Source organism: Cebus imitator, unplaced genomic scaffold (assembly GCF_001604975.1).
Source record: "Cebus imitator isolate Cc_AM_T3 unplaced genomic scaffold, Cebus_imitator-1.0 Scaffold121, whole genome shotgun sequence".
NCBI lineage: Eukaryota > Metazoa > Chordata > Mammalia > Primates > Cebidae > Cebus > Cebus imitator.
This window is the reverse complement of record NW_016107436.1, coordinates 1,258,450-1,280,454: the sequence shown is the minus strand read 5'-3', so window position 1 is coordinate 1,280,454 and position 22,005 is coordinate 1,258,450. Positions and strand designations below refer to the sequence as shown.

At 46.4% G+C, this 22,005-nt stretch overlaps 1 protein-coding gene across 3 annotated transcripts in view; it reads right to left on the bottom strand.

Moving 5' to 3' along the window:
* The window catches only part of YPEL2 (yippee like 2), a 65,713-nt gene that overhangs the window by 39,419 nt on the left and 4,289 nt on the right, over positions 1–22,005 (bottom strand). For all 3 annotated transcript variants that reach the window (XM_017539808.2, XM_017539810.2, XM_037742469.1), the window contains exon 2: positions 6,358–6,671. In XM_017539808.2, coding sequence (XP_017395297.1) covers positions 6,358–6,474 — 117 coding nt within the window. In that variant the 5' untranslated portion in view covers positions 6,475–6,671. The remainder of the gene's footprint in view (positions 1–6,357; positions 6,672–22,005) is intronic.

Here is a 22,005-nt window from a genome sequence, read left to right as displayed (position 1 = left end):
AGCATTCAACAGCAAAGCGGCAGAGGCACCCACTAAAGCTTGGGCCATACAGAGCAGCTGTTCCCACCCTTCTGTTTCTTAGCACCATTGCTCTGGTAAAGAGCCAGCTCCCACTATTCTTTCTACAAAAGGTTTACTTTTTGAGACAGACATTTATGCCTGCAATCTGTTTTTTCCCTTCTCTTAAAAAATAAATATGAATTTTATTCGAGCATGGTTTTTGTAAAAATCATTATGTCACATAGCCACTGGATATCAAAAAATTAGAGCTCAATTAACAAAACTAGAGCTCGAAATATCTATTTTGCAAGTTAGGTAAGTTCATAGAACAGTTATCTTTAAGAGCTACATCTCATATTGCAGAGATTCTTTTTTATTATTTCTTTTCATCTTTATTTTTAATTTTTGCTAACTAGCATTCTGGTCTGATTATACTGTACATATTCTTTATAAATTACGATGTCTAACGTGACACAGTAGCCACTAACAGCACTACTAATGATATAACTCAATGCTCACTATACCGTTTTCCAGGGCACCTAGAGAAAAAAAGAAATGAGGGGAGTTTTAGAAATTATGTTCCTGTATTTATTATTTACATTAAGGTTTCAGGACATAGATAATTCCATCAAGATTTTAGAGAGTGGTTTTATTGTACATTAAAAACACAAACTGGCCAGGCGCAGTGGCTCACACCTATAATCCCAACACTTTGGGAGGCCAAAGCAAACGGATCACTGGAGGTCAGGAATTTCAGACCAGCCTGACCAACATGGTGAAATCCCATCTCTATTAAAAATACAAAAATTGGCTGGGTGTGGTAGTGTGTGCCTGTAATCCCAGCTACTTGAGAGCCTGAGGCAGGAGAATCACTTGAGCCCAGGAAGCGGAGGTTGCAGTGAGCCGAGATCGCGTCACTGTACTACAGCCTGGTCCACAGAGGGAGACACCATCTCAAAAAACGAAGAAAACAAACAAAACAAAACACAAACTGGTGAGCTGTGGGAATTGAGAAACAAATCCCTGCCCTAACAGGCAGAGTGGACAGGAGAGAACGGGGCAGATCTTGGTGCTTCCACAGCAGCCCTCCCTCCGTGGCACTGCTTCTAAGCCACCGCACTGGGTACTACACTACACTGGTATAGGACAGGAGGGCTCAGAGCCAGACCTGGGAAACTGAGGGCAGAGTCTACCTTGGCAGCCACTAGATCAATACAAGGCTTCAGAACATCTCACTCCCCGACTCTTCTCAAAGCAATGCCGCGTCTAATCTCTAGACAGGAAGGGAAAACCTAAATGTCACCACTGTAAGCCCGATGGAACCTCCCAGGGAACAAAAACCACCTGTGTCCTAAATGCTCCCAACCTCAGCAGGACTGCCCAGAGCCTGAAAACAAGTCAGGCCAGGGCTCCTCACACAGAACACCGTGGAGGGGTACAAGGCAGACGGCCCTGGCTCTGAGGCTGTGTGACCTCAGGCTGCTCACTGAGTCACCCATGACTTGTTTCCTCATGAAGAGAGGTTTGAACAAGATGGTCGGTAATTCTGGGAATTCCGTGTTTGTCACCAGAAGATAATCTGACCTACAGATCTGATGTAACAATAACGTAGGCCGCACGCCTGGAATCCCAGCACTTTGGGAGGCGGAGACGGGTAGATCACGAGGTCAAGAGTTGGAGACTACCTGGCCCACACGGTGAACACCCGTCTCTACTAAAAATACAAAAATTAGCTGGGTGTGGTGGTGGGCGACTGTAATCCCAGCTACTCAGGAGGCTGAGGCAGGAGAATCGCTTGAACCCGGGAGGTGGAGGCTGCAGTGAGCTGAGATGGTGCCACCGCACTCCAGTCCGGGCGAAAGAGAGAGACTTCATTTCAAGATAATAATAATAATAATGTAAATAGTCTTGCAGACTGAGCAAAAAGTTTCCTCATCGCACGTCCACTGCATACCCATTCCACGGTTCCTACCGCCCCTTTCCTCCAGGACCCAGAGCACTAAAGCAAGCCTGTGTTGGCATGACGTCACAAATCCCCAAAGTGCGTTTGTGATAAATTAATCCAATGTATCATTCCTAAATGGCCAACTCCACAATGCCATCCATCAAGGGGTTGGCAGGAGGGAGGCAAAGGCAGGACAACAGACAAAAAATTTTCATACAAAAGCTTTGTGAAGACCCAGGTTTCCATAACAGATTACGTCCACTAAAGTGAGTGTTTAGATTATTCTCACAGGTCTGGCTACTCACTGTTCCAATTGAAGCTATTATTATTTTATAACCAAAGCATATTTTTATACTAGGGCTTGTACCATTAGGGAAGAAACAACAGTGTGAGCAATTCCTTGTGCCAATTCAAAATACCTCTGCATGCAAACACTCCAGCATTTAGACCACAACACCCCCTAAGAAAGAAATTGTAGGATGTCTCAGCACATTCCCTAGATAGTTCTGCCAACAATTCAAAGAGTTTTCCCCCCTACCCTCTCTCCCATATTACAGAGAAAATGCCATGTTACCTTTCGACAGATACATTTGGCTTTCGATTGCTCCTTCTCATATCCAACTCTTGTGCCTCAGGTTCTAAAGTGAAGCCATCTTAGCCAAACTAAAACTGGTTGGTGTCAGGCAGGAATAATCTCCTCCAACCCACCGCCTTGCCTTTTTGTTCTTTTCTTTTGGACAGCAAGGCCAAGAGAAGCAAACTGACTACTTTATATTTACATAGAGCTTTGTAATTTGCAAACCACCCACATGTCCATGATCTCATCTGAGACTCATAATAATCCAATGAGATAAACCTGCTCCCCCAAGTAAGGTATGCCTACTCCACAGGACTGTTATGGGGATAGCACATGGTGAGCACACAGTAAGTGCTGGCTGCTAGAGACATTTGCTATGGTCTGAATGCCTCCCCAAAGTTCATTTGTTGTTGAAATGCTCACTCCTAAGATCAGGCCTTTGGGAGGTGATGAGCTCATCAGGCAAAGCTCTTGTGAATGGGATTAGTGTCCTTATAAAGAGGCCAGAGAGAGAACCCTCCCTTCTACCATGTCAGATTAAGTGAGGAACTGTCTGTGAGCCAGAAAGCAGGCCCTCACTGACCTGAAACTGCTGGTACCTTGAACTTGGACTTCCCAGCCTCCAGAACTGTGAGAAACAAATTTCCATTGTTTATAAGCTAACTAGTCTATATTTTGTTTTAGCAACCCTAATAGTCTGAGAGAGCCTTAAACACAGTAATTATTATTTCACCTGTTTTATGAGCGAGAAACTGATGCTTGGAAATTGGATAGTTGGTTGCAGACAACTAGGCCTCTAGGGATCTAGAGCAAGCTGGGAAGGCAGAAAGCCTGGTGCAGGATTCTTTCCACCACCATGGCCATACAAGAACCCAGCTGTTCTCAAAAACTGTTTAACTGTACATTTTCCATGTAGGCTTAGGCACACGGATAGGAAGGAGCCTGATGTTCCAGTCCTAGTCCCAGTTTGCTGCTGGTCACACACTCAGACCTTTGTGTCCCCTTCTTCATAACGAAAGCACTCACATTTTTTTCTCTCTCTCTCTTTTTTTTTTTTTTTGCACTAAACAAATGTCAAGCTTTCAGATGAAAGGCCCTATTACCAGTACAAAGTATCATTTAATTACACTGCTGCTCCAGCTCCAGTTATCTGCTTCCCAGCTCCTAACTCCCACTGGGCAGATTCTGAAACTGCATAGGAGATTAAGTCAAGAGAGGAGAACAGGAGAGACATTCTCTCCTTGAACTTTCTTAAATGGAAGAGAGGAGGGGAAAAATGAAAAGAAAGGCCTATTTTCCAAGGAGGAGGCTGGGGCAATGATCTTTCCATTAGGCAGACCTGCATAAGAATCTATAGATTATTTAATGCCGGGGGTGGCTGTGGGGTGAAATAAAGGAACCTTTGTGCGATGCCAGCCACAGCTCCCTCACACTTTCCCCACAGTCAGGCATTTCACCCAACCCTTTAAATCATCAAGCTCTAATGCACCCCATCTGTGTACCGGCCTGAGCCAATGAAACTGAAGCCTGTGCTGACTTTGGCCTGGACTTGTGAATGAGCCTTTCTGCCCCAAAAGGCAGAGGAAGGACGTGAGGCCAACAAAGTATTTTTTTTTCTCACTACTTGTCTTCTCCAAGGCTCAACCTCCATCTATTCATTTATCATTCACTGAGCTCTGGCCATGGGTCAGGTTCTGACCCTGAGACACAGAGCTGATACAGGCCATGGCCCAAGGACATGTGAGAAAGAGCTCAGGAGAAAGAGGAGGGAGGTGAAGGAGAAGGGACACTCTTGGCTACAGCAGAGCCCTGAAATACCCCTACCTGCACATTCAGGGAACGTGGCTTAGCTCTGAGTGGCCAAAACAAAGTAGAGAACTGGCTGGAGACCTAACAAGGAAAAGCTAGACTCTACCAAATTGCCAAAGGCCCTGTATACCAGGCCAAAGAGAAAAGACACACATTCTGAAGGCCATTGCCATCTCCACATATTCAGCTTCTGCCCATCTTACTAGGGCCAGATCAAAGAATCACCTCCTCCAGCAATCCCTCCTGAACACCCACTCCGAGTAATCAGTCTTCTCTGAACCTCTGATTTGACATCTTGGACAAGTTTTATGAGTTTCAGCTTCTTCATCCGCATAAAATATGACTCATGTCACCTACCTTAAAGACTTCACATGAAGGTTAAGTGAGAGAACATTTATAAAGTGTCAAGTTGCAGTTTTTAGTACATAGATGGGGCTAAAATACCTTATTGTATTAAAATACCTTCCTTGTATTGAAAAAATTTTTGCCTTGGCTTCCCTAGTAGATAATTTCTCTGGAGATTTCCAAAAAAAAAGACAACTCACGATTCCCCTCCAACTTCGCAAACCCAGTTCAAATGCCCAGGAGACCAACTCCTCTCTTCTCTCACGGACACCTCCTCACATTCAAACTTCCAGGCTCAAGGGGTTCCCCAAAATTCAGAGGAAAGCTGAGAAGGAAGCTAGAGGCTGGCTGAAACATAGCAGCATAAAGGAGAAGAATTAGCAGAACTGTAAAGAAAAGAAAGTGGGGCAGCGTGAGAGACTGGCCAGAGGATAGGGCTCTACGGGCCTGTATGTTTCGAGCTCTGTGGTCACCTTGGACCCTGGGGTGCGCCAGAACGAGGGGTTTGGTCCTCAGGCCTGATATGAAAATCCTCACCACTACAGACGTGGTTGTTTGGGCAGCTTTCTTCAAAGGTCTTCTTCCCAGGTCAAATCAGCCAGCTGGAGAGAACTGTTCTACCAGCACTGACTAGATCCTTCATTTCTTTCTGGCTAGGGCTACCAAACCAGAGGCACAGAAAGCAAAACAGCCACCTTTTCCAGCAGCTCTTACAAACAGATGAAAAACACTGATTTAAAAACAAAACGAAACACTCTCTGGGTCTGCATAAAGGTGGGTTGGCTTGTTTTTACTTTAATGGCATGAAGTGCAGGTTCTGGGTTAAGATGTTTTTTACTTTTTATTTTTTTAATTTTTTCCTTTTTTTTCCCCAAGATGCTTTTTTAAGGAAAAAGTCTTCCATGATCTCTTTCTCTTTGTCATGCAGCCTAGTAAAACCTGTTTCTCCTCCCCTGGGAATCCAGGGCCAGGAGGGAAGCACTTCCCCTGAGAATGCTGCCTGAAGGATTCATTTCCTGAATCGCACAACTGGCCTGTTGGTTTATTTACTTATTAATAATCCCCCAACCCCAACTTTAGAAAGCAGCTGCTTAAGCTCCTCAGGAAAAACAGGGTTCCATTCTTCTGATCATGACCAAATGTCATGCCATAAGCCACAAAGGCCTCCACAGGCCAGAGGGTCAGCTCTTCAACAAGCCACTTTTGGTCCCTGCCAAAGGCCACCCATTTTAGTAGTTCAACAGTCTCATAACTTCATGGGGGCTCTCTCATCTTGCTAAGGAACCCCTCTTACAAGACATCCCCCTGCTTTCTTAGAATTTAACTTCTGAGCAGACAGCACTCTTGCTCTTCATCTGCCAACCTAAACCAAGCCAGCTGAGCACAAGGCTCCATCAATTCCCCCCCGCTTCCCTTCTCTGGCCTGCAAGCTGCCAGCCCCCAAAGCCTCCAACAAGGATGACACTTCATTTCCAAAATAACAAATTAAACTACTACCCCGTCCCTCCAACTCAGAGTTATTTCTCAGTTGACTGAGACAGTCATGTGGGTCACCCCTCCCTGTACAAAGGTGAAGTACAAGTATTCCGATGTCTTGTGAGAGCTTGTAAACCTCGGTAACCTTAGGAGCACTAAGCGCCCTCCCCGGGGTAGGCAAGGAAGGCCTGCTGGAAACCTGTACCTTGGATATTAGTTCATCATGATTGGCCAAGTGAGCTCTGCAGTGAATGCAGCTGTAGGTCCGGTGGCAGGAGGGCAGATATGCCTGGAAAGTCTTCGATCTTGTCATCTTCACCATTGGCGCTGCTGAGCGTGGGGTGAACTCTGGGGCGGCCCACGAGGCACTCCCACAGGACGGGTCGCACGGGAAACAGCGGAAGACACAGGTAAAGGCCGTGGTTTGGCAGCGGGTGGGTGTGGGGCAGGCTCCACACACTGGTGATGTCTTCGGCAGAAGAACCCTCACGCAGAGGTCTAGGGCTAGTTCTCAGCAGCCTGTAACATCAAGGGAAGAGGACTAACATTGGCTGATGGAGCAGGGCTCCCTACAAAGCAAGCAGAGTCCACTGCCACCCGTGAAGAGGACAACACTTCTAGGATCAAATGACCCACTTCTTTGTTCCTTGAATCATGCCCAAGATATCCAATGAATGAGAAAGAAACCACTGGAGACTCCAGTCTCGCTGCTTTTCTGGAGTGGGAAGTTCAGTATCATCTCAGCAGTTTCACTGGACACCCGGCACACTGGCATTACCATCATTCCCAGGCAGCCCTAGATAACATCAGGCTTGAAGATGTGCTACCTACAGCCCCAGGGACAGGACTCCTAAGGGCCCCCCTCTCCTGAGCCAACCAAGGTGAGTGGTTAAAGGAGAAGGGAAAGGATAGCCTCTAGAGGTTCTCCACATTCAACAGTCACACCTGGATTTCTCATCCATTTCCAGATGTCGGGAGTCCAACGCTTGAAGCCATCACCTACAGAGACAGCAAAACCCATACCCCAGCCTTTGCTTTACGGATTGAGCATGGGATATAAAGGATCAAGTTCCCCATCAGCAGGATCCCTAACGGCAAGCTAGCTCTTTGGGAAGAAGTGATTCTCTTTGCAGAACACCTCACTCAGAAATAAATACACAGTACATTTTTAAAAAATGAATTAAATCAATGGCATAATCAGAATCCTGCATCTCAAATTCACAGTAACAGTGAATTTTACCAGAATTTCTCCCCAGCCCTCAGACTTCCCATTACTCATCCCATAGTACCATACATCTGTTCTACCACAGCCTCAGCTCTTTTACTGGGAACCAACGACACTGAGAAAGTGAGGTGGCTCCCAAGGTAACCAAGTGAGCAGGAAGTCCAAGTAAAGGTCTGAGGGCAGGGTCACAAGGTCTCAGACACCCTCTGCTTCTCTGTGGCTCATCTGCCTGAGGCTTCAGCACCTGCTATCCCCTGGGCTTCACTAATAGGGGTGGTGTTTCCACTTGCCTACCTCTCAGGAGAGCTGGGAGTGTTAATTAACACCTGCGTCAAGCTTTGAAGATAAAATTATTTAGAGAGATGGGGAAGGAAGACAAACAAAATCAGATCTTCCTGGCCGGACTACGTCTGGGATCCATCTGGATGTTTAGAGAAAGCCTGCAAATCTTCGTCCTCTTTTTCCTCTAAACCTCCCTGGAACCAAATCTTTTAAAGTAAAGCTGCCGTCTTCCCTGGAATACTTCCCACCACGGCAGTCACTGAGGCCGCCGTACTTCGGGGACACTTTGTATCTTCCTGAGTGGCCAACATCTCTACCTGGCACTAGCCTGAAGGAAAATAGCAGTCACCACCCCTTATCACCCAAGAGCGCTTCTCTTCTGCAGCCCTGAGCTGCAGAGGAGGCGCCACATGCAAGGTGACCAATTATACTTGCGCTAAATGACTGTTGATGGGATTCAGACCTAAGGGGGCCAAGGTATGATGTCTTCCCTGCTCAGCCTCCCACCTCCAGTTTTAAAGATGTAAAATCAGGTGACAGTATACATTATAGCAACACTTGAAGGAAACGGAAGTGGGAAATAATTCTCTCAGCTTTGCTTCAGAGTTAGGCCTGGCCATCATAGCAGACCAGATGAAAATATATAAACTTTTGGATCAAGAACCCCTTCGCCGGGCGCGGTGGCTCACGCCTGTAATCCCAGCACTGTGGGAGGCCGAGGCGGGTGGATCACGAGGTCAAGAGATCGAGACCATCCTGGTCAACATGGTGAAACCTCGTCTCTACTAAAAATACAAAAAAAATTAGCTGGGCATGGTGGCGCGTGCCTGTAATCCCAGCTACTCAGGAGGCAGGGGCAGGAGAATTGCCTGAACCCAGGAGGCGGAGGTTGCGGTGAGCCGAGATCGTGCCATTGCACTCCAGCCTGGGTAACAAGAGCGAAACTCCGTCTCAAAAAACAAAAAAGAACCCCTTCATCACACCCTGGGCACACTCTGGGTAGCAGGTAAGGTGACAAAACAGCCCAAAGAAGGCCAATGCTGTTGGGTGCCAGAGTGTTATAGGTAGAAAGGTGGTAAACAGAGCCAAGGACCCTGTTTGGAGTTTCCTGAAATACCTTCAATTTCTTTTTTTTTTTTTTTTGAGACAAGAGTCTCACTCTGTCATCCAGGCTGGAGTGCAGCAGCACGATCTTGGCTCACTGCAACCTTCGCCTCCCAAGTTCAGGCAACCCTCCTGCCTTAGCCTCCCAAGTAGCTGAGATTACAAGTACCCACCACCACACCCGGCTAATTTTTTTATTTTTGGTAGAGATGGGATTTTTGCCGTGTTGGCCAGGCTGGTCTTGAACTCCTGACGTCAGGTGAGCAACCCATCTCGGCCTCCCAAAGTGCTGGGATTACAGGCGTGAGCCACTGCGCCTGGCCCTTCAACCTTTCTTATATTTCTGTTCCATTCTCAGGAGAGACAGCACGTCCAGGAAAGGAAGGGGTGGTGAGTTACAGTAAGGAAACAGGAAAGACAGGCAGGGGAAAATAAGTAGTAGACTTCCCCCAGGCCAAATACTGCTCGAGTCCACAGCCTTAGCTACCTGCTGGGGAGCACACAGAGCACCAGGCCCATCCGTCTTACACAAACACCGAGGGGAGAAAAAGAAACAATGACCCTGGCTGCCAGTCTCAGTTTAGAGAGCAGATACAGAGTCTGTTTTCTTATACATGCAGACAGCTTCTAAATTATGCATTTCCCCAGAGTAGAATTATTTCTTCTCTCACTTCTCTTCTGAAGGAAACCCAAAAAAAAGTTCACAGGTAGAGCTTTCTGGTTATGCTCAGCTTCAAGTCTGAATCCTGAAACTTACTCAAAGCTACTTCTGTTGAACAAGCATTTCTTCTTTGCATTACATGAGTGGGCTGGGCAAGGTGGCTCACGTCTATAATCTCAGCACTTTGGGAGGCCAAAGCAGACAGATTACTTGAGGTCAGGAGTTCAAGACCAGCCTGACCAACATGGTGAAACCCCATCTCTACTAAGAATACAAAAATTAGCCAGGAGTGGTGGCGCATGCCTGTAATCCCAGCTACTTGGGAGGCTGAGGCAGGATAATCACTTGAGCCTGCGTTGCACAGGTTGCAGTGAGCTGAGATGGCGCCACTGCGCTCCAGCCTGGGCGACAGAGTGAGACTCCGTCTCAANTAAAAAAAAAAAAGGAAAGGCACGTGGGCTGAGAAAGGGGAGGGCAGGCTCCATGAGAGGAACAAGCTGAGAGGTGGGGACCAAAAAATCATCATCTGTACTGTCTTCTTCCCTTTTAAGCAAAAATTTTCAAAGCTTCCTTGAGTCAATTATTAAGAAAATTGATTTTTTTTAAAAGGAAGAAATTAAGAGTATGGAGCTGAACTCATCATTCTAATTTTTGGACTTTAGCCCCTGTTAACGGGCAATGGGGTCCATGGGGCTTCATGAGTCCAACTCATTGAACATACTACGGAGTCCAAACTGATTTCCAACAATCATCAAATGAGCTTGATATTTAAAAGCCTCAGGGCACATGTGCAAATTAAGTGTCATTTTAATTCAACTAATAATCCGTCACAGAAGAAATTAAAGGAAGATTCGCTGCCACCCCCAGCTACCTCATGCTGATCAGCATGGAAAGAAAAAAATGTGAGATATTATGACTAAAAACAAAGATCTTTGACACACCACCTCGAGAGCCAAGAGCACAGGACGCACACACCAACCTGGCCAGCCCACCCGACAGGCCTTTCCCACAAGGGGGTGATTGCTGCTGGAACTCAAAACAGAACCTTCTGAGTGCCACCAGGATTGAGGGGCGGAAGGCAGGATGCTTTCACTAAGCCACAAAGGAACGCGAGGAACGACGTGGAAGCGAGGCTGGACCACCACATACCCAGCCACGGAAATGGTCCTGTGAAGGGGGACTCTCTACAGGAAGGAATTCCTCCAGACACAGGACAAGGCTGTCCCCAAGGAATGCCTCTGTGTTGTTGTTTCCATGGAGTGTCTGAGAGGAGGTGAAGACTGGACAAGGAGTAGGCTCTGGACTCACAAAAACCAGTTCTACTCCTTTCTAGCTGCATGACGTCTGGCAAGTTGTGAAACCACTCTGACCCTCAGCTTCCCCATTGCTAATAAGACGCTAATAAGACCAACCTCCACAGGGGTTCTAGGCGTTAAGTGAGATGATCTCAGTGCTTACACAGAGCTGGCCCATGATAACACACCAGAATTTTATCTATTATTTTTAAGGGCTTATGGGGGAAGAAAATAGACACTGCCGCTTTAAAAAAAAAGAAAAAGAGAAAGGAGAAGACCTGAGAGTTCAGACAGACATGGAGTTTGAGGTCCTTTGGGAACAACCCATTTTTTCTCTTTCCCATTTACGTTGAACCTGATGCCTGTGTGTAGCCAAATTCCAGCCTGCTCCTTCTATTAGGATCCTTTAACTTGTCTTCAAGCATCTCTATGAGATGGTACCACTGGGACATCTCCCCAAATCTAGAATTCTCTTTTCAAGATGAGACAAGGTGACAATAATATCGGAGGAGCCACAGGCATGTGTTAGTATCGAGGTCCTTGTAAGAGGTGCTTCCTCAGTGGTCATGCTCTCAACAGCCGTAAGGTAAGCATCCGACTTACAGCCTGGCGGGCCTTTCGGCCTCTTTACCCCTCAAATCCACGCGCTGCATGCCAGCCAGTATTGTCTATTTAAAAAGCAGATTTGCCCATGTCATCACTCTTACAGCCTTCAGAAAGGCAACACAGGGCAGTGGTTAAAAAGACAGGACCGACTGGACACAATGGTTCACGCTGGTAATCCCAACACTTTGGGAGGCTGAGACAGGAGGAGTGCTTGAGGTCAGAAGCACGAGACTAGCCTGGACAACACAGTGAGACCCTTAAAAAAAAAAAAAAAAAAAGACATGACTGGCAACTAGTTTCAAATCCCAGCTCTGCCATTTACTAGCTGTGTGACCTTGGACAAATGACCTAACCTGTCTGGACCTCCCTTCCCTCACAAAAGACAGACAGTAATAATATCTACTTCATAGGGCTCACGTGAGGATGAACTAAGTTAAAAGAAAAGCACTCACCATATGTGCCTGGCATGTAGTAACCAAATAATAAATTCCAGGTGTGTATGACCACTGGCACCCATGAATGGCTGCGGACCCTTATCCTCTATTCCTTATCCTACAACTCCATTTATTGAACTGACATTTAAGATTCTACCATGTGTCAGGAACTCTCTGAGGAGGCATTTGGCAACTTATACCATTCCCTGTAGGTCCCCCTCAATACACCACACTCGCACTTCACGTTTCCATGGTTTTGCCAATGCCATTTCTTCTGGCTGGTACAACCTTTCCACCTCTCCTCAAGCCCCTTACTTGTCCATCTGAGTTGACACTCAACTCAAATGTCACTCAGTACTGAGCTTAGTGGCCTCTCCTGTGCTCACCTCCATCTTAACCCTAATGAAATGGAAATCACCCTTTTCTGCCTCTGTATCCTCCACTAGAGGTCAGCTCCAAGAGTCATCTTTGTAGCCCATGAACTCAGCAGCACAGGACACGCAGTAGAGGCTAAACACCATCACCAAACTGGACTTCCTCTGCTTCCCACTGGACAGGTCCACACACCTGCACAGGTAGCACATGTGACAAGGCCCCTCCCCCCCCAAGCAAGGAGAAAGGCAGCGAACTTACTCTGCATCCCCAGACCCCATCTAACCCAATTCTCTCCTCACAACCTCCACTCCCATCCTGTGCTGGGATCCCCAGGAAAACCACAATTCCTGGTGTCACTCAAAGGCCTGTCATTGGCATCCATGCCTATTCTTTACATTGCTGGGTCTAGGTTTAAAAGTAAACAAATAAAAAGCTCTTAGAAAGCCTGAAAGGGTCCAAGCTAGAGGTGATGTAAAAAAAAAAAATTTGAAAAAAAAAACGAAGCCTGAAAGGGACCCTGTGCTAACTTTAAGGACAGCAGGGTAGGAATGTGACTAAGTAGCCACAGCCTGTTCCAACATCTGTGAAGAATGAAAGCAGCTCTGGCTGGAGGCACTACACAGCGGTGGCAGCAGATAGGAGGCAAGCCACTTCTGGGAGTGGGAGACAGAAAAGAGAGGTGGAATCGCAATGGAAGGCCTTTATATGAGGAGAGTTGTCCTACTTCCCCATCCTAATCTCCCCAGAATCCTGAGCCCAGAGCAGGCAGCAGAGAGACCTGTGCCCACCCAATGAGAAGTGGGCAGCAGTGTTGCCCAGCAGTTCAGCATGCAGGATGGGATGGACGCAGTGGCTCACACCTGTAATCCCGGCACTTTGGGAGGCCAAGGTGGGCAGATCATGAGGTCAAGAGTTTGAGACCAGTCTGGCCAATATGGTGAAACCCCATCTCTACTAAAAATACAAAAATTAGCCAGGTGTGGTGGCATGCACCTGTAGTCCCAGCTACTCAGGAGGCTGAGGCAGGAGAAATCACTTGCACCTGGGAGGCGGAGATTGCACCGACCCGAGATCATGCTACGGCACTCCAGCCTGGGCGACAGAGCAAGACTCCAACTAAAAAAAAAAAAAAAGACTGCAGGATCTAGAGGTGGATGGACTTGGATTCAGTCTTGGTTTTTCTCACTAGCTACATTACCACTGGGCAAATTGCCTGAAAGGGGATAACAATAGTGCCTACCTCCTGCAGGAGACAAAAGGATCACATGAGATAAGGCAACGGAAGCATTCAGCACAGCACCCAGCACATGGTTAATACTCAATAATCCTGATTAGCTACAATCACCCTTACCAGTGAGGGAGAAAAGGCACAGGAATTGTTCCTATTCACAAGACCAAAAAGAACAGCGGTCCCATCCCCCAGGTTGACTTACAGTGGTTAGCAGGTTAGGGCCTAAGTGAATCCACTTAAAGGTACATTGTGGTTTAAGTAGCTTCTGTAACTTAGCTGGGGATCTGATATTATTGCTGTCATTCCTAACAACAGACGACTCCATCACTTACTGCACTGAAAAAGTTATCTCTGTGGTCTACACTGACTCTACTAATCTCAGGACGGGGCCACTGCTAACAACGTCTCTGAATATCCTCTATTAAAACTGCCAGCGGAGGTGACGTGCAAAACCCACAGGAAAATCATTATTTTCTAGACACCTCTTTTACAGCACTGGAATCAGGTGGGACTTCAAATCCATCCAGCTGGTAATAAAAACCAGCTTGAATATTCAAGAAACCATGCTCCTTCATAAAGAAAACCAAACATTCATCTCAACCCTGGATGTCAACCCTGGATGTCTTGGTTTTGGGGGAGTTATAATGTCAGATGATAATTCCACATGATCTCTAGAATTATTTCAGCTCTTACATGGTTCCATGTAGCAGCGATGCTCTGCCTGCCAAATACTGCCCCAGGGCAAAGTAGCCCTCTGCCAACCCTCAAAACGCGCCATCAGGTCAGTGGCGGCATTAGATTCTCATAGGATTCTATCGTGAACTGTGTATGCCAGGGATCTAGGTTGTATACTCCTTATGAGAACCTAACTAACGCCTGATGAGCTGAAGTGGAACAGTTTCATCCCAAAACCATCCCCCACGTGGATCTGTGGAAAAACTATCTGCCACGAAACCAGCCCCTGGTGCCAAAAAGTTTGGGGACCGCTGCGTTAGAGGAATGGAAGAGCTACAGAGCCTTCTGACAATGCTTCATGAATATAATTTATCACAACCAGGATTTTGAGTAACAAAACTACAGGCAGTCTCCAACACCCCAAGTCCAAACACTAATAGTTTTTTGACAGAGTGTTTCTCTGTCGCCCAGGCTGGGGTGCAATGGCATTATCTTGGCTCACTGTAACCGCTGCCTCCCGGGTTCAAGCAATTCTCCTGCCTCAGCCTCTGAGTAGCTGGGATGACGGGTATGTACCACCACGCCAGGCTAATGTTTCTATTTTTAGTAGAAACAGAGTTTCACTATGTTGACCAGGCTGGTCTCGAAATCCTGACCTCAGATGGTCCACCTGCCTTGGCCTCCCAAAGTGCTGGGATTACAGGTGTAAGCCACAAACACTAATACTTTTGAATGCTAACACTATCTGGGCTGCCTTTGGCTGCTTTCATCTGAAACGCTCCTTAATGGGCTTCACTGTGTTTCTCTGGATTCTTCTCCTGCCTCTCCGTTGGAGCCTCAATCTCACTGGCTGTTCTCCTTCCATTGTTCTTGGAGGTGCTTCCGCCACAAACATCTGACTGTTTGCTCCCCTGAGCCTTCTTACCCACACTCTCTCAAGCCTTCTAAACCTGTGCCTTCTGCTCCTGAACCCTTGACCCGTTTATAAAGGATGTCTCCACACTGGCCACAGTGGCTCATTCCTGTAATACCAGCACTTTGGAAGGCTGAGGTGGGAGAATCATTTGGGCCCAGTAGTTCGAGACCAGCCTGGTTGACACAGTGAGACTCCCATCACCTTCATTCCAATTCTGCCCTTTCTTCCAGTTGTCCAAGCAAGTAACACCCTTTACTCTCACCCTTCTATGTCATACTTCATTTGTTCCCTAGACAGTTGGTTCTGCTTCTTAGATGCACCCTCCCATTGCCACCCTCAGTCACCAATGGCAGCACTGTGAAACCCATCCTTTCTCATCCTGGACTACTGCAACAGCTTCCCGACAGGTCTCCCCGACTCAGCTCTTACCTCTCCAGTCCATTCTAGAACTCTATTTATAAAACACAACCTGATCACACTCTCATGTTTCAAAGCCTCCAGTGGTTTCCTAGCAGCCTACAGGACGTGGTCCAACCCTGCAGGTGGCACCAAGAGCCTGGGCCCAATTCTCCTTATGTTGTCATCAGCTCCCCACCCCACTCCAAACCTGTTTCCAACAGAGCAAGCTCAGTCATTACCCTGTGCTCCTTCTCACATTATTCCAGCTACCTGCAATGCCTTACCCTGCCTTCTCTGCCTAACTTATTCATTAAGGGATGAGTAAATGCCTGCTCATCCCTTAACACTCAGCTCCAGGAGGACCCTGGCAGAGCTGGTGGCCCCTTCTCCCAGCACACAAAAAACTTAATTTTTCTCTGGAATGACATTTTATCACACTGTTCATGAGCCTGGGAACTTCTTGCAGTGAAAGGTCTGGTCTTCCAGATCCCCCAACACCACCCCCACTGGTCTCCCCAGGACTCACGGCCCCAGCACACTGGAGATTCTTGATAAAAGTCAACTGAGTAAAATGAATGGCCATAAGTGAAACCACAGTGCCCTGTAAAGCCGGTATTTTTAAAATCTCCTTAGTTTGCCACTATCCAGTACATTTAAAATATCCAATCTGGGCATTACATGGGACTCACACACCATTAATGCTCCACAAAGTTAAGAAGCCAGAAAACTCTGGTGACGCCAACTCATTTGGGCTGGCAGATGGAGGGTCACGAAACTCAGTAGGGTCACGAAATCATCACTCAAATGAGCCACACGACATGAGCCTCTGATGCTTTTACCTGGCTGCTGTCTGACAGCAGAAACGTTTCCTGCTCTGCCCTTCACACAGTCTGTGCATGCCCCCCTTGGGAAGCTTCCCAAGTGACCCTCCCCAGGCGGGTAGGGACTTCTAGACCCCTAGAGAAAGCATAAGAGCTCCAACCTAGGAGTCTTTCTTCTAAGGTGGTCCCCATAACAGCCCCAGGACAGTCTGAGCTGCCACCCTAGGCAAGACTGAGTCACAGAAAAATGAAGTGTCAGACTTGCTTTCAGGCCAAGAAGGCAAGGATCCCTCAACCCTGCCTTGACCATGACGATGAGAAAGCCAAATGTGCCCTTTTCCTCCAGCCCCAAGGGACTGCCACCCTTCAACACCAGTCCTTCCTTTCGTGTTTGATCACGCTCAGAGATGATAATCCTGGTTACAACAAAACAAATAGATTTTTCCCAGGATCTGTGACCCAGAGAGAAATCTGGTCCGTCTCTCTGTCCCCAGACAGGGCTATACTCGAAGTATAATGAAAAACAACTATTTACAAGATCAGGAAAACAAGGTCTTGGAAAACAGGGTAAGAGATACAGCCTATCTTCAGAAGTTACTGCACCAGGGAACCCTCCTTGGCGTCCTCCAGCTCCCACTACCAGGTGGGGTCCTCTATGCCACACATCTAGCATTATCCACAGCTGTACTTTTACTGAGGTGATTATCTGATTGTCATCTGTGTTTCCCACACTCAAATATCTGAAGAATACATGAATGTGTTGTGGACTCTGAGCACTGTGTGACCTTGGTTTCTCTTTAAACTGCTAGTCCCCCAGGGCACAGCTGGGGCCCCAATTAGCTACAAACCACCCATCCCAAATCTGCCAATACAATTCTGTTGTTCAGCTGTCAGCATGCCTTTGGCTTTCTGACTTTAATCTCTCAATTCAAATAAATCCAAAACTCTAGACTCTGACATCCGTGGCTGGGCTCCCCGCCTTTCCGCAATTGGAATTTGGAAATTGAACTTTAAAAAAACTCAAGAGCAAAAAAGAAAAGAGGCACTTTCAAAAGGTTGCTTGTATGTCCAAAGACCCAGCCATCACCAGCCTGAAGTTGGACGTTATTTTGTTCTAGGAATTATTAAACTGTCATCCAGTGGTGCCATTTACTGAGGAGGAGAAAGCAGGTGGGGATGGGAAAGGGAGACTCACTCTACAGCACATTTCTGGGTTTCTTCTCTGTATGGGAATAGCAGATAGATTTTAATAAGAATCTAAGTCCCTGTTCTCCTTCCATCCTCCTTCTTTGGAGGTGCTTCCACCACATACCTCTAATCCTTTGAGGCCTGGTAAATGCACACAGCCTGTTCAGCTTTTTAATATAATTTTTTAAAGTTTCGCAAAGCAGCAGGCATGATGGTTCAGGCCTGTAATCCCAGCACTTTGGGAGGCTAAGGCGGATGGATCACCTGAGGTCAGGAGTTCAAAACCAGCCTGGCCAACATGGCAAAACCCTGCCTCTACTAAAAATACAAAAATTAGCCAGGAGTAGTGGCAGGTGCCTGTAATCCCAGCTATTCAGGAAACGGAGGCAGGAGAATCACTTGAACCTGGGAGGCGGAGGTTGCAGTAAGCCGAGATCACGCCATTGCACTCCAGCCTGGGCCACAGATCAAGACTCCGTCTCAAAAAAAAAAAAAAAAAAGTTCTGCAAAGTTAGTTGTTTATGGGTCAGACTTCACTAGACTGTAAACTATATCTGGCCATGGTTAATCATCCCTCCTACCCAGCCCAAAGCTAGCAAGAGAAGCTCAGAAAGTGTTGGTTGGAGGAAGGTAGGAAGTGAGGGCAGGTTGGGAGGGAGGCCCCAGAGCAACTGCTAATAAACCTCCAGGATTCCACAACTTAGTAATTCCCTGTTATGGGTCTATGAGGGGCCATATCTCAATTAATCCTGACAACAACCCAGGGAGACAGGCATTATGATGATGACTCTTGCTTTCCAGATACAGAAAAAGGAACAATTTGCCCGAGGTCACACAATTAGAGAGGACCAAAACTAGGATTCCAATCTCCTTCCCACCTTCCAAGGAGATCCTTCCTACCAAGACCAGCCAGAGGAGTCTGAGGAGGCGCATTCTCAGTCCCTGAACTACTTCCAGAGCTCCCAGCAGAATGGGAGAGTCTAAGCCAACTCAACAAACGTAATGCAAAATGATGTCAAGTTCTCTCAAAACACTCTCAGACTCTCAGCTCAATGCTTCAACATTAAATTGTGGAAATGGGGGAAAACAAATCAGGGATGGGAATAATCTGAGCCAGAAGGTGAGGCAACAGATTAGGCACAAGAAAAAGGGAGTTATACTCCCTGCTGATGGGGTACTTAGCTTTAAGGCTGCAGTTAGGTATGGGGATAACTTTTCCTCAAATCCTAACAGAAACAGAGCTTGACGAGCAAAACAAACTACAAACCTCATTTAATTTAGGTTTATGTAATGCACATGTTTATACCATTAATGTAGGCAGTGCTGAAGGAGAATCCATTTCTCCCTTATGGTCCATTTGGCAATGGCTCAATTTAAGGAGAGACCTCCAACAGACAAAGACCATAGTGGTAAAAGAAGAAACAAAGCTGGGGAGGAGAGGGGCAGAGATCCTGGATGACATATGTCGGAGCAATACAGAGGAAAAAGCAAAAACAGAAAGAGCAAGGGGGCCAAAAGCCAAGGCTGCTTGGTAGCTCCTGCCAGAGGAATAACCACGACCTCAGTGGTTTCCAGACCTCAGATGTGTGGGGTTGGCTGCTTTAGAAGAAACTGGGAAATAGTTTTTCAGGGGTTGTTACTATTTTCTTGTTTTTGTTACAAATTCCCCATCCTGAAAATTCTGATTTTGTAGGCCTTTAGTGGGGATGAGGAATTCCTACCGCAGCCAGCTTTGAGAACCCCTGCAGTGAGCCTCCCTCCTCACTTAGCCACTGTGCAGTGCTCTTCACCCTTACAGTGAATGATGTCACAGTCCACTTCCAGAGTGCTCTAACTGTAGCCACGGTCGCCGAGGACTGCATCCCAGCGCCCTCTTTCCCCTATCTCACGTGCTCACTGAACATTCCCCATACACTCCCTCTTACGTGCACGCCTCAATGCCTTTGCACACAACTGTTCCCCATGGAATGTTTCCGCATGTGTAAATCCTCTTCATTCTTCACCAATCCATCTCAAAAATAGGGATCAAAATATTCCTGATTGGCAGGATCTGTTCCGTGCCTACACTTATTTGCCCCAGGTACTCCTGAATAGAATGCCTTGGAAAAAAAAAAAAACAGAAAACAAATCACTAGAAAGATCAGTATTTCCTGGAACTAAAAATTTCCTATCAGGTAAAACAAAATAAAGCCACTTTCTCTGGTACAACTAAACTTGGCCACCATTCACACCCGGAAGATCCTGTTTGAGCCTCAGTGGCACCCATCTGCCAACTGGATGTCAAGCCTTTCTTTCCCAGTGAGAAACAGACAAGGGAACTCTACACACTGGAGGCTAACCTCATTTGGAGCCAGCAATCTAGTTTCAGATCAAAGCCACTCAGTCTAGACACACTCCTTTCAAGACCAAGGGGGAGGGCTGACTGCCCTGTAGCTCAGGAGGCCCTACATGTTGCTGACCCACCCAGATAATAGGAACGCAGGTGGTAGTGCTGAACCTCACAAGCAGAATGCTGCCCTGCCCATTACAGTGAGAAGGTAAACTCCACCTAGAATGGAGACATGGGCTATTTAGGGTTTAGATGAAGAGTTGATATTGTTTCAGAATGTGCAGGAGTAGGAAGGGCCCTTGGTCTGAGAAACAGAAGGTATGGTTAATAGTTTCTGCTTTGCCCTAATTAGCACTAGGTCTTAAGTCCTTTTTGTCTGTTTGAGCCTCAAAATGTTTATATGTCTAAAATGTTAACACCTAAATAGATTTTAATGCCCAATCCAGTATATACCTAATTAATAGAAAATAAAAATTACAAGATTAACACCGGGAAAAATTAGGATGCAGGCCCTACATAGTCACTAAAATCAAGCCACAAACTTGGCTCTGTACTTCCTGATAGCCAAAGCAAAAAGAGAAATATGATGCTATAAATTTCCTATTTTGACAAAAGAAAAGCATATCAGTTTTTCAGGAGAGCCAAAGCTTTTCAGAGACATTAGGTTCTAAAAGAATTTCTCCTATGAACTTCTTCAAGGAGGCACTGAGTCTGTAGCTAGTCTTCAACAATATAAACCCTTATAAGGATTATAGTAACAAGTTATATAAAGCTATTTCTGACAGTGTCCTTCCATAAAGCAAAGGGCAGACACTAAAGCCCAACTCAGTAAAAGTAACAATGGAGAAGCTGAGATAATGGCGCACGCAGATGGCCCAGCTTCATCAAGTCTAAAACCAAGATTGGCCGCAGGAGCAGGTAGACAGTAGGTCCTTCCAAAAATTACCATAAATATCACTTCTTCCATGTGGGTGTTAGACAGCAGTCAATTTGCAAATGGATGGTTTCTAAATTCCAGCCCAGTTCAAATAGATATAAATGGCATTTTTAGTCTTCACCTACTTGCATTAAGACTTAGAAGTCCTCCTCTGCCCCCACCACACACTGTCCACTCCCAAATCAATGGATTGAGATCAGATTCCTCTGAGCCAGGGAGGGGGGAATGCACCTATTAATATTACTGCTGTTATTAATAGCTAGCACTCACTGCTTAGGTGCCAGGCTCTGTGCCTGGTTTCCCCTGCAGTCTCATTTAATCCTCCCAACAGTCCTGTGTGATGCAAACTATTATTAGTACCATTTTACAAACAAGGAACAAAGATTTAGAGAACCTTAGTAGACTGCCAAGGTCCCAGAGCATAACCAGGACTTTCTGATTCCAAAGTCCAGGCTCTGAGCCCCACATATAGTGCCTCCTGGTATTCATGAAATGTGATTACTGACAGAAATGCTATTTGTTAGAAGAAAACAGCGAGGCCTAGAGTAAGCTTACTGGGCTGGGTAAGAGTTGTTTATTATTAATAACAACAAAATAACAATGCAGCTTTTGGAGCCTCTGCCAACCTATAAACAGAACAAAGGAATGAAAACTATTGTGAAAAGCAGAAACAGTGCAAGTGAAAGAAATTCTGGGAGAACACTATCTTATCCCAAAAAAAGAGAAGTCTCTTTTCTTCTTCTCTTAGTCTATTTCCCCCTCTAGAGACTCCAAACTTTGGTTCTCTTGGTCATTCATGCATTCAACCAACAAATATTTATCCAGCGTCTACTCCACACCAAGCACGTTCAACAGTAAGCAAGACAGAATCTCTCAAGCTTCCATGCAGACAAACAAGTAGATAACATATTTCCAGATGGTATTAAAGTGCTTTGAAGAAAATAACGTTAAGGGGATTAAGAGAGGCTGAGGGGAAGAGAAGGGAGGAGCTGTTCTAGATAACTGGCCGGTCAGGAAGGAGCTCTGAGAACCAAGTGAGAGTCAGCCATGCAAAAATTTGGAGAAAGAGCCAGGCGCAGTGGCTCATGCCTGTAATCCCAACTCTTCAGAGGCCTGAGACGGGCGGATCACCTGAGGTCAGGAATTCAAGACCAGCCTGGATAACACGGTGAAACCCCGTCTTTACTAAAAATACAAAACTTAGCCAGGCGTGGTGGTGTGTGCCTGTAATCCCAGCTACTCGGGAGGCTGAGTGAGGCAAGAGAATCGCTTGAACTAGGGAGACCGAGGTCGCAGTGAGCAGATCAGACCACTGCGTTCCAGCCTGGGTGACAGTGAGACCCTGTCTCAAAAAAAAAAAAAAAAAAAAAAAAAA